Source organism: Pseudophryne corroboree, chromosome 10 (assembly GCF_028390025.1).
Source record: "Pseudophryne corroboree isolate aPseCor3 chromosome 10, aPseCor3.hap2, whole genome shotgun sequence".
NCBI classification, from domain to species: Eukaryota; Metazoa; Chordata; class Amphibia; order Anura; family Myobatrachidae; genus Pseudophryne; species Pseudophryne corroboree.
The window spans coordinates 264,471,778-264,486,901 of NC_086453.1; the positions used below are offsets into that span (position 1 = coordinate 264,471,778).

Here is a 15,124-nt window from a genome sequence, read left to right on the forward strand (position 1 = left end):
GTCACTGAGGGTGCAGGGCGCTGGGGGGGGCAGCGCCCTGAGACGCAATAAATCGATAAAAAAACCTTATATGGCTAAAATAAATGCATCACATATAACTCCTGGGCTATATGGATGCATTTAACCCCTGCCAAAACATACAGAAAAAGGATGATAAGGACGCCGAGAAAGGGGCGGAGCCTATCTCCTCAGCACACTGGCGCCATTTTCCCTCACAGCTCAGTTGGAGGGAAGCTCCCTGGCTCTCCCCTGCAGTCACTACACTACAGAAAGGGGTTAAAAAAGAGAGGGGGGCACAAATTAGGCGCAGTATATAACAATACAGCAGCTATAAAGGGAAAAACACTTATATAAGGTTATCCCTGTATATATATAGCGCTCTGGTGTGTGCTGGCAAACTCTCCCTCTGTCTCCCCAAAGGGCTAGTGGGGTCCTGTCCTCTATCAGAGCATTCCCTGTGTGTGTGCTGTGTGTCGGTACGTTGGTGTCGACATGTATGAGGAGAAAAATGATGAGGAGACGGAGTAGAGTGTCTGAAATAGTGTTGTCACCCCCTAGGGGGTCGACACCTGAGTGGATGTACTGTTGAAATTGCGTGACAGTGTCAGCTTTGTATAAAAGACAGTGGTTGACATGAGACAGCCGGCTACTCAGCTTGTGCATGTCCAGACGTCTCATACAGGGGCCCTAAAGCGCCCGTTACCTCAGATACAGACGCCGACAGGGGTACTGACTCCTGTGTCGACGGTGAAGAGACAACCGTGATTTCCAATAGGGCCACACATTGCATGATTGAGGCAATGGAAAAAGTTTACACTTTTCTGATAATATGAATACCACCAAAAAAAAAAGGGGTATTATGTTTGGTGAGGAAAAACTTCCTGTAGTTTTCCTGAATCTGAGAAATAAAATGAGGTGTGTGATGATGCGTGGGTTTCCCCCCGATAACAATTGATATTTTCTAAAAAGTTATTGGCAGTATACCTTTTCCCGCCAGAGGTTAGGGTGCGTTGGGAAACACCCCCTAGGGTGGATAAAGCGCTCACACGCTTGTAAAAACAAGGGCTCTACCCTCTCCTGAGATGGCCGCCCTTAAGGATCCTGCTGATAGAAAGCAGGAGCGTATCCTAAAATGTATTTACACACATACTGGTGTTATACTGCGACCAGCAATCGCCTCAGCCTGGATGTGCAGTGCTGGGTTGGCGTGGTCGGATTCCCTGACTGGAAATATGATATCCTAGATAAGGACAGTATATTATTGCCTATAGAGCAATTAAAAGATGCATTTCTATATATGCAGGATGCACAGCGGAATATTTGCCGACTGGCATCAAGTATAAGTGCGTTGTCCAATTATTCCAGTAAAGTGGTCAGGTGATGCGGATTCCAAACGGCATTTGGAAGTATTGCCTTAAAAGTGGGGATGTACCCCAGGTCGCCTCTCAAAATAAGACGCCGTATTATCAGGCGCAGTCCTGGTTGGCAAGCGGACAAAAGGGTTCCTCTTTTCTGCTCGTGACAGAGGGAGAGGAAAATGGCTGCAGAGATCAGCCAGTTCCAAGGAACAGAAACCCTTTTCCGCCGCTGCCAAGCCCTCAGTATGACGCTAGGGCTTTACAAGTTCAGGCACGGTGGGGTCCCGTTCTCAATGAATTTCAGTGCGCAGTGGGCTCACTCGCAAGTAGACCCCTGGATCCTTCAGATAATATTTCAGGGGTACAAATTGGAATTCGAGACGTATTCCCCTCGCCGTTTCCAAAAGTCTGTTTTACCGACGTCTCCCGCTGACAGGGAGGCAGTTTTGGAAGCCATTCACAAGCTGTATTCCCAGCAGGTGATAATCAAGGTACCCCTCCTGCAACAGGGAACGGGGTATTATTCCACACTATTGTGGTACCGAAGCCAGACGGCTCGGTGAGACCGATTTTAAAATCTAAAATCTAAAATCTTTGAACACTTGCATACAGAGGTTCAAATTCAAAATTGAGTCACTCAGAGCAGTGATTGCAAACCTGGAAGAAGGGGACTACATGATGTCTCGGGACATCAAGGAGGCTTACCTTCATGTCAAAATTTACCCTTCTCACCAAGGGTATTTCAGGTTATGGTACAGAACTGTATCAGTTCGGACGCTGCCGTAGGGATGGTCCACGGCACCCCGGGTCTTTACTGAAGTAATGACCGAAATGATGATATTCCTTCGAAGGAAGGGCATTTTAGTTATCCTTTACTTGGACGATTCCCTGATAAGGGTAAGATCCAGGGAACAGTTGGAGATCGGTGTAGCATAGTGTTGCGGCAGCACGATTGGATTTTCAATATTCCAAAATCGCAGCTGGTTCCGACGACTTGTCTTCTGTTCCTAGGGATGATTCTGGACATAGTCCAGAAAGAAGGTGCTTCTCCCGGAGGAGAAAGCCAGGGAGTTATCCGAGCTAGTCAGGAAACTCCTAAAACCGAACCAAGTCTCAGTGCATCAATGCACAAGGGTTCTGGGTAAAAAAATGGTGGCTTCCTACGAAGCAATCCCATTCGGCAGATTCCACGCACAGTGGAACCTTCTGGACAAATGGTCCGGGTCGCATCTTCAGATGCTTCAGCGGATAACCCTGTCACCAGGGACAAGGGTATCCCTCCTGTGGTGGTTGCAGAGTGCTCATCTTTTAGAGGGCCGCAGATTCGGCATTCGGGACTGGGTCCTGGTGGCCACGGATGCCAGCCTGCGAGGCTGGGGAGCAGTCACACAGGGAAGGAATTTCCAGGGCTTATGGTCAAGCCTGGAGACATCTCTTCATATAAACATTCTGGAACTAAGGGCCATTTACAATGCCCTAAGTCAAGCGAAACCCCTGCTTCAGGGTCAGGCGGTATTGATCCAATCGGACAACATCACGTCAGTCGCCCACGTAAACAGACAGGGAGGCACGAGAAGCAGGAGGGCAATGGCAGAAGCTGCAAGGATTTTCGCTGGGCGGAAAATCATGTGATAGCACTGTCAGCAGTGTTCATTCCGGGAGTGGACAACTGGGAAGCAGACTTCCTCAGCAGACACGACCTTCACCCGGGAGAGTGGGGACTTCACCCAGAAGTCTTCCACCTGATTGTAAACCGTTGGGAAAAACAAAAGGTGGACATAATGGCGTCCCGTCTAAACAAAAAACTAGACAGATATTGCGCCAGGTCAAGGGACCCTCAGGCAATAGCGGTGGACGCTCTGGTAACACCGTGGGTGTACCAGTCAGTGTATGTGTTCCCTCCTCTGCCCCTCATACCAAAAGTACTGAGAATCATAAGAAGGAGAGGAGTAAGAACTATACTCGTGGTTCCGGATTGGCCAAGAAGGACTTGGTATCCGGAACTTCAAGAGATGCTCACGGACGAACCGTGGCCTCTACCTCTAAGAAAGGACCTGCTCCAGCAAGGGCCTTGTCTGTTCCAAGACTTACCGCGGCTGCGTTTGACGGCATGGCGGTTGAACGCCGGATCCTGAAGATCCCTACCCTGGTCAAGGCCAGGAAAGACGTAACCGCAAAACATTATCACCGCATTTGGCGAAAATATGTTGCGTGGGGTGAGGCCAAGAAGGCCCCTACAGAGGAATTTCAACTGGGTCGTTTCCTCCATTTCCTGCAAACAGGACGGTCTATGGGCCTAAAATTAGGGTCCATTAAGGTTCAAATTTGGGCCCTGTCGATTTTCTTCCAAAAAGAACTGGCTTCAGTGCCTGAAGTTCAGACATTTGTAAAAGGGGTACTGCATATACAGTCTCCTTTTGTGCCTCCAGTGGCACCTTGGGGATCTCAATGTTGTGTTGAGTTTCCTAAAGTCACATTGGTTTGAACCACTCACCACTGTGGACTTAAAATATCTCACATGGAAGTGACGAGTTAGCCCTGGTTTTCAGCCAGGCGGGTGTCAGAATTGGCGGCTTTATCATATAAAAGCCCTTACTTAATATTTCATTCTGAAAGGGCAGAATTGAGGACTCGTCCTCAAATTTTCTACCTAAGGTGGTTTCTGCATTTCACATGAACCAACCTATTGTGGTACCTGCGGCTACTAAGGACTTGGAGGATTCCAAGTTGCTTGACGTGGTCAGGACCCTGAAAATACATGTTTCCAGGACGGCTGGAGTCAGAAAATCTGACTCGCTGTTTATCCTGTATGCACCCAACAAACTGGGTGCTCCTGCTTCTAAGCAGACGATTGCTCGTTGGATTTGTAGTACAATTCAGCTTGCACATTCTGTGGCAGGCCTGCCACAGCCAAAAATCTTAAAATGCCCACTCCACAAGGAAGGTGGGCTCATCTTGGGCAGCTGCCCGAGGGGTCTCGGCTTTACAACTTTGCCGAGCAGTTACTTGGTCAGGAGCAAATACGTTTGTAAAATTCTACAAATTTGATATCTTGGCTGAGGAGGACCTGGAGTTCTCTCATTCGGTGCTGCAGAGTCATCCGCACTCTCCCGCCCGTTTGGGAGCTTTGGTATAATCCCCATGGTCCTTACGGAGTTCCCAGCATCCACTAGGACGTCAGAGAAAATAAGAATTTACTTACCGATAATTCTATTTCTCGTAGTCCGTAGTGGATGCTGGGCGCCCATCCCAAGTGCGGATTGTCTGCAATACTGGTACATAATTATTGTTACCAAAAAATTCGGGTTATTGTTGTAGTGAGCCATCTTTTCTAGAGGCTCCTCTATTATCATGCTGTTAACTGGGTTCAAATCACAAGTTGTACAGTGTGATTGGTGTGGCTGGTATGAGTCTTACCCGGGATTCAAAATCCTTCCTTATTGTGTACGCTCGTCCGGGCACAGTATCCTAACTGAGGCTTGGAGGAGGGTCATAGGGGGAGGAGCCAGTGCACACCAGGTGATCCTAAAGCTTTCTTTAGATGTGCCCAGTCTCCTGCGGAGCCGCTATCCCCCTGGTCCTTACGGAGTTCCCAGCATCCACTACGGACTACGAGAAATAGAATTATCGGTAAGTAAATTCTTATTATTATCTCACTGTTTTATTATCCGCCATATATTCTTTGTCGAACCTTTTTACACTGTATTTTTTTTCATACCATTGTATTATTCCCTGTATGGCGCTACTGACACTTGGTGGCGCCATATAAGAAAAAAAGATAATTTAATACTGTGACTCATGCAGAATGTGTATAATCCATAGGAGTGAAATTGAAGAGGCTAGAGGGGTATATTCAATTAGGGTCGAAAACTGCCGTCTGTTGAAAAGATGGCAGTTTTCGACTTTTTAAGGTTGAATGGTGATTCAACCTATACAGTCCCATCAGTTTTTTCGACATGTCGTGGAATTCGACTTGTAGAATAGTACGTGAATCGGCGGTATAGCTGCCGATTCATGTACTTTTGAGTGAAACGGGGCCAAATTCTACAGGATTTGGCCCCGTTTCCGACCATCTCAGTCCGACATAAAAAAATGTCGGACTGAGATGTGGGACCCAGAGGAGGAGAGGGGGGGTAGCCACGGGCATACAGGGGAGCACAGTGCTGCAGCAGGATGTCTCACAGCTGCGCCGCTCACAGCAGCGTCCACCCGGCTAGAGCAAGTGAGGTCACGCTTGCTGGAGCCAGGTGGACACTGCCGTGAGGTCGGGCGGCTGTGAGACAACCTCCTGCAGCACTACTGTAACGCTGCTCTCCTCCGTCTGCCCGCGGCTGTCCCCGCTCGTCCTCTGGGTCCCTCATCTCAATTTGACTTTTTAAATGTCGAATTGAGATGAGATTGAATAGAAGTTGTCGGATCCATTCCGACAAATGCATGTCGGAATGGATCCGACCCTAATTGAATATACCCCTAAGAGTACAATAGAACACATAATAAATGAAAAACTCAAATGTGATGGTTCTGTTTGTGTATCACAAGGCAAAGGACTAGCACAATGTGATGTGTGTCTTTTCCCGTGATAATAGTATGTTTGTAACTTTGTTTTCTGCTATCAAACACGCTCTGTGTATGACATATATGAAATCTATCATTGTAGGAAAACAGCTGCCTACCTGGATGACTCCGACGGAGAGCGGCTGCCTTGATGACCTTCATATTGTTTCACCATCGCCCGCACACTCCAGTATGGGTTTCCAATCTCTTCATCCACACTGCTGATCCTGAGCAGAAACCCATTGGAACATCTCATTAGTTTCTCATTCAATCTGTAAATTCTAGGTAAAACTGTTTTTTTTCTTTATGTAATAATACACCGTATTATGTAATAAAAAAATAAACAAATGAGTTGTGATCAAGTCAGAATATATATCCGAGTTCTTACAGGCCATGTAACAACATCAGAAAGAGGCCTTTTTAGTTGGACACAACACAATCAACCAGATAACAGTTGTTCACAGATAAGTAGAAGGGAATCCAGTTAGGGTAAACCCTGCCGATTCAATTAGCAGGGATTACCCCAAGCGTTAAGACCCAGAGGTGAACGTTTCCTCTAAACTTCAGGAGCTGCAAGCAAAAGTCTGCAATAACAGGCATCTTCTAGGGCAGTGATGGGGAACCTTTGGAACGGAAGCTGTTGTTGAACTACACAACCCAGCATGCCCCGCTACAGTTTTAGCATGGCCAAATAGCAAAACTGTTGCTGGGCATGCTGGGATGTGTAGTTCAACAACATCTGGAGTGCCAAAAGTTCCCCATCACTGCTCTAGGGGTTAATGAGTGGGGAGATCCAACGATTCTGCAATTTACATGGAATCAATGGGTTAGCGAGTGTTAAACCAGAGTTTACCACGGGGGGAGGCAGTTTTATTGAATAGCTCTGGGAGTAATACCCCAGGATTTTCCGCATGCCGCAAGCCCCACGGCCCATTATAGAATGCCTAGGCACTGTGTGTCTCTGAATCAGGCATACTAGTATAGAATGCCTAGGCATTGCACTGTGTGTCCCTGAGTCAGGACTATTAGTATAGAATGCCTAGGCATTGCACTGTGTGGCCCTGAGTCAGGACCATTAGTATAGAATGCCTAGGCATTGCACTGTGTGGCCCTGAGTCAGGACCATTAGTATAGAATGCCTAGGCATTGCACTGTGTGTCCCTGAGTCAGGACCATTAGTATAGAATGCCTAGGGATTGCACTGTGTGTCTCTGAGTCAGGACCATTAGTATCGAATGTCTAGGCATTGCACTGTGTGTCTCTGAGCCAGGACCATTATGTATAGAATGCCTAGGCATTGCATTGTTTGTCTCTGAGCCAGGACCATTATGTATACAATGCCTAGGCATTGCACTGTGTGTCTCTGAGTCAGGACCATTATGTATAGAATGCCTAGGCATTGCACTGTGTGTCTCTGAGTCAGGACCAGTATAAATAGAATGCCTAGGCATTGCACTGTGTGTCTCTGAGTGAGGACCATTATGTATAGAATGCCTAGGTATTGCACTGTGTATCTCTGAGTCAGGGCCAGTAAGTACAGAATGCCTAGGCATTGCATTGTGTGTCTCTAAGTCAGGACCAGTATTTATAAAACACCTAGGCATTGCACTGTGTGTCTCTATGTCAGGACCATTATGTATAGAATGCCTAGGCATTGCATTGTTTGTCTCTGAGCCAGGACCATTATGTATACAATGCCTAGGCCAGTGGTTTCCAAACTTTTTTGAATCACGGCACCCTAGAATATCAGAATTTTTTCACGGCACCCCTAGGCCAAAAATTTCTTATTGAGAAATTAAGAAAGAAATATTACATTAAGTAGATCGCATTTATATGTCATCCTTAGGGTCAGTTGTGTGGTGAGGGACAAGATTTGCTTCTGTTTGGCCACATATTTTATGACTGGCAGCCACCAGCACTGGTTTTGCCTATTATATTGACCATGAATAATTTGAATTGTTCCTGGACCACCAACCCAGGGCACCCCTGCAAGTGTCCCGAGGCACCCCAGGGAGCCACGGCACACAGTTTGGGAACCTCTGGCCTAGGCATTGCACTGTGTGTCTCTGAGTCAGGACCAGTATATATAAAATGCCTAGGCATTGCACTGTGTGTCTCTGAGTCAGGACCATTATGTATAGAATGCCTAGGTATTGCACTGTGTATCTCTGAGTCAGGGCCAGTAAGTATAGAATGCCTAGGCATTGCACTGTGTGTCTCTGAGTCAGGACCATTATGTATAGAATGCCTAGGCATTGCACTGTGTGTCTCTGAGTCAGGACCATTATGTATAGAATGCCTAGGTATTGCACTGTGTATCTCTGAGTCAGGGCCAGTAAGTATAGAATGCCTAGGCATTGCACTGTGTGTCTCTGAGTCAGGACCATTATGTATAGAATGCCTAGGCATTGCACTGTGTGTTTCTGAGTCAGGACCAGTATATATAGAATGCCTAGGCATTGCACTGTGTCTCTCTGAGTCAGGACCATTATGTATAGAATGCCTAGGTATTGCACTGTGTATCTCTGAGTCAGGGCCAGTAAGTATAGAATGCCTAGGCATTGCATTGTGTGTCTCTAAGTCAGGACCAGTATGTATAGAATGCCTAGGTATTGCACTGTGTGTCTCTGAGTCAGGACCAGTACGTATAGAATGCCTAGGCATTTCACTGTGTGTCTCTAGGTCAGGACCAGTATATATAGAATGCCTACGCATTGCACTGTGTGTCTCTGAGTCAGGACCATTATGTATAGAATGCCTAGGCATTGCATTGTGTGTCTCTGAGTCAGGACCATTATGTATAGAATGCCTAGGTATTGCACTGTGTATCTCTGAGTCAGGACCAGTATGTATAGAATGCCTAGGTATTGCACTGTGTGTCTCTGAGTCAGGACCAGTACGTATAGAATGCCTAGGCACTGCACTGTGTGTCTCTGAGTCAGGACCAGTGTATATAGAATGCCTAGGCATTGCACTGTGTGTCTCTGAGTCAGGACCATTATGTATAGAATGCCTAGGCAATGCATTGTGTGTCTCTGAGTCAGGAACAGTATGTATAGAATGCCTAGGCATTGCATTGTGTGTCTCTGAGTCAGGACCAGTATGTATAGAATGCCTACGCAATGCATTGTGTGTCTCTGAGTCAGGACCAGTATGTATAGAATGCCTAGGCATTGCACTGTGTGTCTCTGAGTCAGGACCATTATGTATAGAATGCCTAGGCATTGCACTGTGTATCTCTGAGTCAGGACCAGTATGTATAGAATGCCTAGGTATTGCACTGTGTGTCTCTGAGTCAGGACCAGTATATATAGGGGGTAATTCCAAGTTGATCGCAGCAGGATTTTTGTTAGCAGTTGGGCAAAACCATGTGCACTGCAGGGGAGGCAGATATAACATGTGCAGAGAGAGTTAGATTTGGGTGGGTTATTTTGTTTCTGTGCAGGGTAAATACTGGCTGCTTTATTTTTACACTGCAATTTAGATTGCAGATTGAACACACCACACCCAAATCTAACTCTCTCTGCACATGTTATATCTGCCTCCCCTGCAGTGCACATGGTTTTGCCCAACTGCTAACAAAAATCCTGCTGCGATCAACTTGGAATTACCCCCATAGAATGCCTAGGCATTGCACTGTGTGTCTCTGAGTCAGGACCAGTATATATAGAATGCCTAGGCATTGCACTGTGTATCTCTGAGTCAGGGCCAGTAAGTATAGAATGCCTAGGCATTGCACTGTGTGTCTCTGAGTCAGGACCATTATGTATAGAATGCCTAGGCATTGCACTGTGTGTTTCTGAGTCAGGACCAGTATATATAGAATGCCTAGGCATTGCCCTGTGTCTCTCTGAGTCAGGACCATTATGTATAGAATGCCTAGGTATTGCACTGTGTATCTCTGAGTCAGGGCCAGTAAGTATAGAATGCCTAGGCATTGCATTGTGTGTCTCTAAGTCAGGACCAGTATGTATAGAATGCCTAGGTATTGCACTGTGTGTCTCTGAGTCAGGACCAGTACGTATAGAATGCCTAGGCATTTCACTGTGTGTCTCTAGGTCAGGACCAGTATATATAGAATGCCTACGCATTGCACTGTGTGTCTCTGAGTCAGGACCATTATGTATAGAATGCCTAGGCATTGCATTGTGTGTCTCTGAGTCAGGACCATTATGTATAGAATGCCTAGGTATTGCACTGTGTATCTCTGAGTCAGGACCAGTATGTATAGAATGCCTAGGTATTGCACTGTGTGTCTCTGAGTCAGGACCAGTACGTATAGAATGCCTAGGCACTGCACTGTGTGTCTCTGAGTCAGGACCAGTGTATATAGAATGCCTAGGCATTGCACTGTGTGTCTCTGAGTCAGGACCATTATGTATAGAATGCCTAGGCAATGCATTGTGTGTCTCTGAGTCAGGAACAGTATGTATAGAATGCCTAGGCATTGCATTGTGTGTCTCTGAGTCAGGACCAGTATGTATAGAATGCCTACGCAATGCATTGTGTGTCTCTGAGTCAGGACCAGTATGTATAGAATGCCTAGGCATTGCACTGTGTGTCTCTGAGTCAGGACCATTATGTATAGAATGCCTAGGCATTGCACTGTGTATCTCTGAGTCAGGACCAGTATGTATAGAATGCCTAGGTATTGCACTGTGTGTCTCTGAGTCAGGACCAGTACGTATAGAATGCCTAGGCACTGCACTGTGTGTCTCTGAGTCAGGACCAGTGTATATAGAATGCCTAGGCATTGCACTGTGTGTCTCTGAGTCAGGACCATTATGTATAGAATGCCTAGGCAATGCATTGTGTGTCTCTGAGTCAGGAACAGTATGTATAGAATGCCTAGGCATTGCATTGTGTGTCTCTGAGTCAGGACCAGTATGTATAGAATGCCTAGGCATTGCACTGTGTGTCTCTGAGTCAGGACCATTATGTATAGAATGCCTAGGCATTGCACTGTGTATCTCTGAGTCAGGACCAGTATGTATAGAATGCCTAGGTATTGCACTGTGTGTCTCTGAGTCAGGACCAGTATATATAGGGGGTAATTCCAAGTTGATCGCAGCAGGATTTTTGTTAGCAGTTGGGCAAAACCATGTGCACTGCAGGGGAGGCAGATATAACATGTGCAGAGAGAGTTAGATTTGGGTGGGTTATTTTGTTTCTGTGCAGGGTAAATACTGGCTGCTTTATTTTTACACTGCAATTTAGATTGCAGATTGAACACACCACACCCAAATCTAACTCTCTCTGCACATGTTATATCTGCCTCCCCTGCAGTGCACATGGTTTTGCCCAACTGCTAACAAAAATCCAGCTGCGATCAACTTGGAATTACCCCCATAGAATGCCTAGGCATTGCACTGTGTGTCTCTGAGTCAGGACCAGTATATATAGAATGCCTAGGCATTGCACTGTGTGTCTCTGAGTCAGGACCATTATGTATAGAATGCCTAGGCACTGCACTGTGTGTCTCTGAGTCAGGACCATTATGTATACAATGCCTAAGCATTGCACTGTGTGTCTCTGAGTCAGGACCATTATGTATAGAATGCCTAGGCATTGCACTGTGTGTCTCTGAGTCAGGACCAGTAAGTACAGAATGCCTAGGCATTGCACTGTGTGTCTCTGAATCAGGACCATTAGTATAGAATGCCTAGGCATTGCACTGTGTGTCTCTGAGTCAGGACCATTATGTATAGAATGCCTAGGTATTGCACTGTGTATCTCTGAGTCAGAATGCCTAGGCATTGCCTAGGCATTGCATTGTGTGTCTCTGAGTCAGGACCAGTATGTATAGAATGCCTAGGTATTGCACTGTGTGTCTCTGAGTCAGGACCAGTACGTATAGAATGCCTAGGCACTGCACTGTGTGTCTCTGAGTCAGGACCAGTGTATATAGAATGCCTAGGCATTGCACTGTGTGTCTCTGAGTCAGGACCATTATGTATAGAATGCCTAGGCATTGCACTGTGTGTCTCTGAGTCAGGACCATTATGTATAGAATGCCTAGGCATTGCACTGTGTATCTCTGAGTCAGGGCCAGTAAGTATAGAATGCCTAGGCATTGCATTGTGTGTCTCTAAGTCAGGACCAGTATGTATAGAATGCCTAGGTATTGCACTGTGTGTCTCTGAGTCAGGACCAGTATATATAGGGGGTAATTCCAAGTTGATCGCAGCAGGATTTTTGTTAGCAGTTGGGCAAAACCATGTGCACTGCAGGGGAGGCAGATATAACATGTGCAGAGAGAGTTAGATTTGGGTGGGTTATTTTGTTTCTGTGCAGGGTAAATACTGGCTGCTTTATTTTTACACTGCAATTTAGATTGCAGATTGAACACACCACACCCAAATCTAACTCTCTCTGCACATGTTATATCTGCCTCCCCTGCAGTGCACATGGTTTTGCCCAACTGCTAACAAAAATCCTGCTGCGATCAACTTGGAATTACCCCCATAGAATGCCTAGGCATTGCACTGTGTGTCTCTGAGTCAGGACCAGTATATATAGAATGCCTAGGCATTGCACTGTGTGTCTCTGAGTCAGGACCATTATGTATAGAATGCCTAGGCATTGCACTGTGTGTCTCTGAGTCAGGACCAGTAAGTACAGAATGCCTAGGCATTGCACTGTGTGTCTCTGAATCAGGACCATTAGTATAGAATGCCTAGGCATTGCACTGTGTGTCTCTGAGTCAGGACCATTATGTATAGAATGCCTAGGTATTGCACTGTGTATCTCTGAGTCAGGGCCAGTAAGTATAGAATGCCTAGGCATTGCATTGTGTGTCTCTGAGTCAGGACCAGTATGTATAGAATGCCTAGGTATTACACTGTGTATCTCTAAGTCAGGACCAGTACGTATAGAATGCCTAGGCATTGCATTGTGTGTCTCTGAGTCAGGACCAGTATGTATAGAATGCCTAGGTATTGCACTGTGTGTCTCTGAGTCAGGACCAGTATGTATAGAATGCCTAGGTATTGCACTGTGTGTCTCTGAGTTAGGGCCAGTAAGTATAGAATGCCTGGGCATTGCACTGTGTGTCTCTGAGTCAGGACCATTAGTATAGAATGCCTAGGCATTGCACTGTGTTTCTCTGAGTCAGGTCCATAAGGGGTGGTCTTCAGTTTGCCGACTGTCGGGATCCCGGCGCACAGTATACCGGCGCCAGAATCCCGACAGCCGTCATACCAACACTTTTTCTCCCTCTTGGGGGTCCACGACCCCCCTGGAGGGAGAACAGATAGCGTGGCGCGCTACGCAGTGAGCCCGCAAGGGGCTCATTTGTGTTCACCAAGCTGTTGGTATGCCGGTGGTCGGGATTCCGGCGCCGGTATGCTGACCGCCGCGAGCCCGGCCGCCGGCATACCCTACTACACCCGTCCATAAGTATAGAATACCTAGGCACTGCACTGTGTGTCTCTGAGCCAGGAACATTATGTATAGATTGCCTAGGCATTGCACTGTGTCTCTGAGTCAGGACCAGTATGTATAGAATGCCTAGGCATTGCACTGTGTGTCTCTGAGTCAGGACCAGTAAGTATAGAATGCCTAGGCATTGCACTGTGTGTCTCTGAGTCAGGACCAGTAAGTATAGAATGCCTAGGCATTGCACTGTATCTCCGAGTCAGGACCAGTATGTATAGAATACCTAGGCATTGCACTGTGTGTCTCTGAGTCAGGACCAGTATGTATAGAATACCTAGGCATTGCACTGTGTGTCTCTGAGTCAGGACCAGTATGTATAGAATACCTAGGCATTGCACTGTGTGTCTCTGAGTCAGGACCAGTAAGTATAGAATGCCTAGGCATTGCACTGTATCTCTGAGTCAGGACCAGTATGTATAGAATACCTAGGCATTGCACTGTGTGTCTCTGAGTCAGGACCAGTAAGTATAGAATGCCTAGGCATTGCACTGTGTGTCTCTGAGTCAGGACCAGTATGTATAGAATACCTAGGCATTGCACTGTGTGTCTCTGAGCCAGGAACATTATGTACAGATTTCCTAGGCATTGCATTGGATGTGTGCTGTTTACACTTTGCCTATAATATATAAAATATCTACCACTATGCCAATGTTGCGAAAATGTTTATGAACAAAATTCTAGTAAACTGACCTAGCAATGGCTGCTATTCATTTTATGCTAGAAGTCCAACATTTTCTGTGTTTTTACTAAGAATTTCTAAACAATAAAAGGCAACCAGCGTTTAGTAGCAAACTGACTTCTGATCATCTCTAAACTACAAGAGATGGCAAAAGGCCCCAGTACTGACTGACCTCCTACATCCCCAACTGCTCTTTTTCTTTATCTACTGCTGACTCTACTTCCCCATCTTCTTTTACCTATCAGAGCTCCCCAAGAATCTGTTCTTGGCCCTCTACGCCACACATTCCTCGATTGGTGATCTTATAAGCTCATTTGTCCACCAATATCACCTACTGTATATGCTGATGACAACCTAGTTTATCTCTCCTCTCCTCTCTTCCCCTTCCTCCTGTCTCATGTCTCCAGTTATCTTTCAGAAATGTCATCCTGAATGTCTCAGCCCTTTCTGAAATTCAGTATGTCCCCTTCCATTCTCCCCACCTCTTATCCACTGAAGGCAATAATCTCTCCTCGGTCTCTCAAGTCCACTGCCAAGGAGTCCTCCTAGACTCCTCACCCTCCTTCACTCCGTTTATTAATTACCTCTCCCATTCCTGCTGCTTTCACCTCCGCAAAAACTCAAGGATCTGTCTCTTTTACACCATGCAAGCAGTGACGCCGAGAGAGGGGGGGAGAGGGTACAAATTACCTGGGCCCAGGTCTGATGGAGGGGCCCAGGTCCAAACCCCCTCCCCCTTACCTTGAAGCAGTAGCTGCAGCTTTTCTTCTCAGCCCAGCACACACTGCTGTATGCTGGTGCTGTAGTGTTGCCAGGGAAGTGCTTAAAATACAATTTCTGTACAATTTCTAAGGGTCCCTCCTGTGATTAGGCCATGCCCCCTGAAAAGGACCTGGGCCCAGCCAAGCTCGCTACTGCCCTGGCTGGGAGGCATGCCATGCTCCTGTGAGTGGGTGCCTCTCATGTGCTAGACAAGCCCCCAAAGAGGTGTGGCCATGCCCCTAGAATGCTGTGGCCACCCTCCCTCCAGGGGGGGCACTGGGGCCCAGGAAGTTGTTGTACCAGGGCCCAGGATTTCTCTTGGCAGCCCTGCATG

At 46.7% G+C, this 15,124-nt stretch overlaps 1 protein-coding gene and 1 long non-coding RNA gene across 5 annotated transcripts in view; one reads left to right on the forward strand and one right to left on the reverse strand.

The window, feature by feature from the left end:
* Positions 1-15,124, forward strand: part of LOC134966476 (uncharacterized) — a 209,114-nt gene that overhangs the window by 162,403 nt on the left and 31,587 nt on the right. For both annotated transcript variants that reach the window (XR_010188656.1, XR_010188655.1), the window contains one exon: positions 6,016-6,197. This is a non-coding gene — a long non-coding RNA (uncharacterized LOC134966476). The remainder of the gene's footprint in view (positions 1-6,015; positions 6,198-15,124) is intronic.
* Positions 1-15,124, reverse strand: part of DIXDC1 (DIX domain containing 1) — a 360,729-nt gene that overhangs the window by 120,650 nt on the left and 224,955 nt on the right. For all 3 annotated transcript variants that reach the window (XM_063943242.1, XM_063943243.1, XM_063943241.1), the window contains one exon: positions 6,032-6,139. In XM_063943242.1, the coding sequence (XP_063799312.1) occupies positions 6,032-6,139 (108 nt within the window). The remainder of the gene's footprint in view (positions 1-6,031; positions 6,140-15,124) is intronic.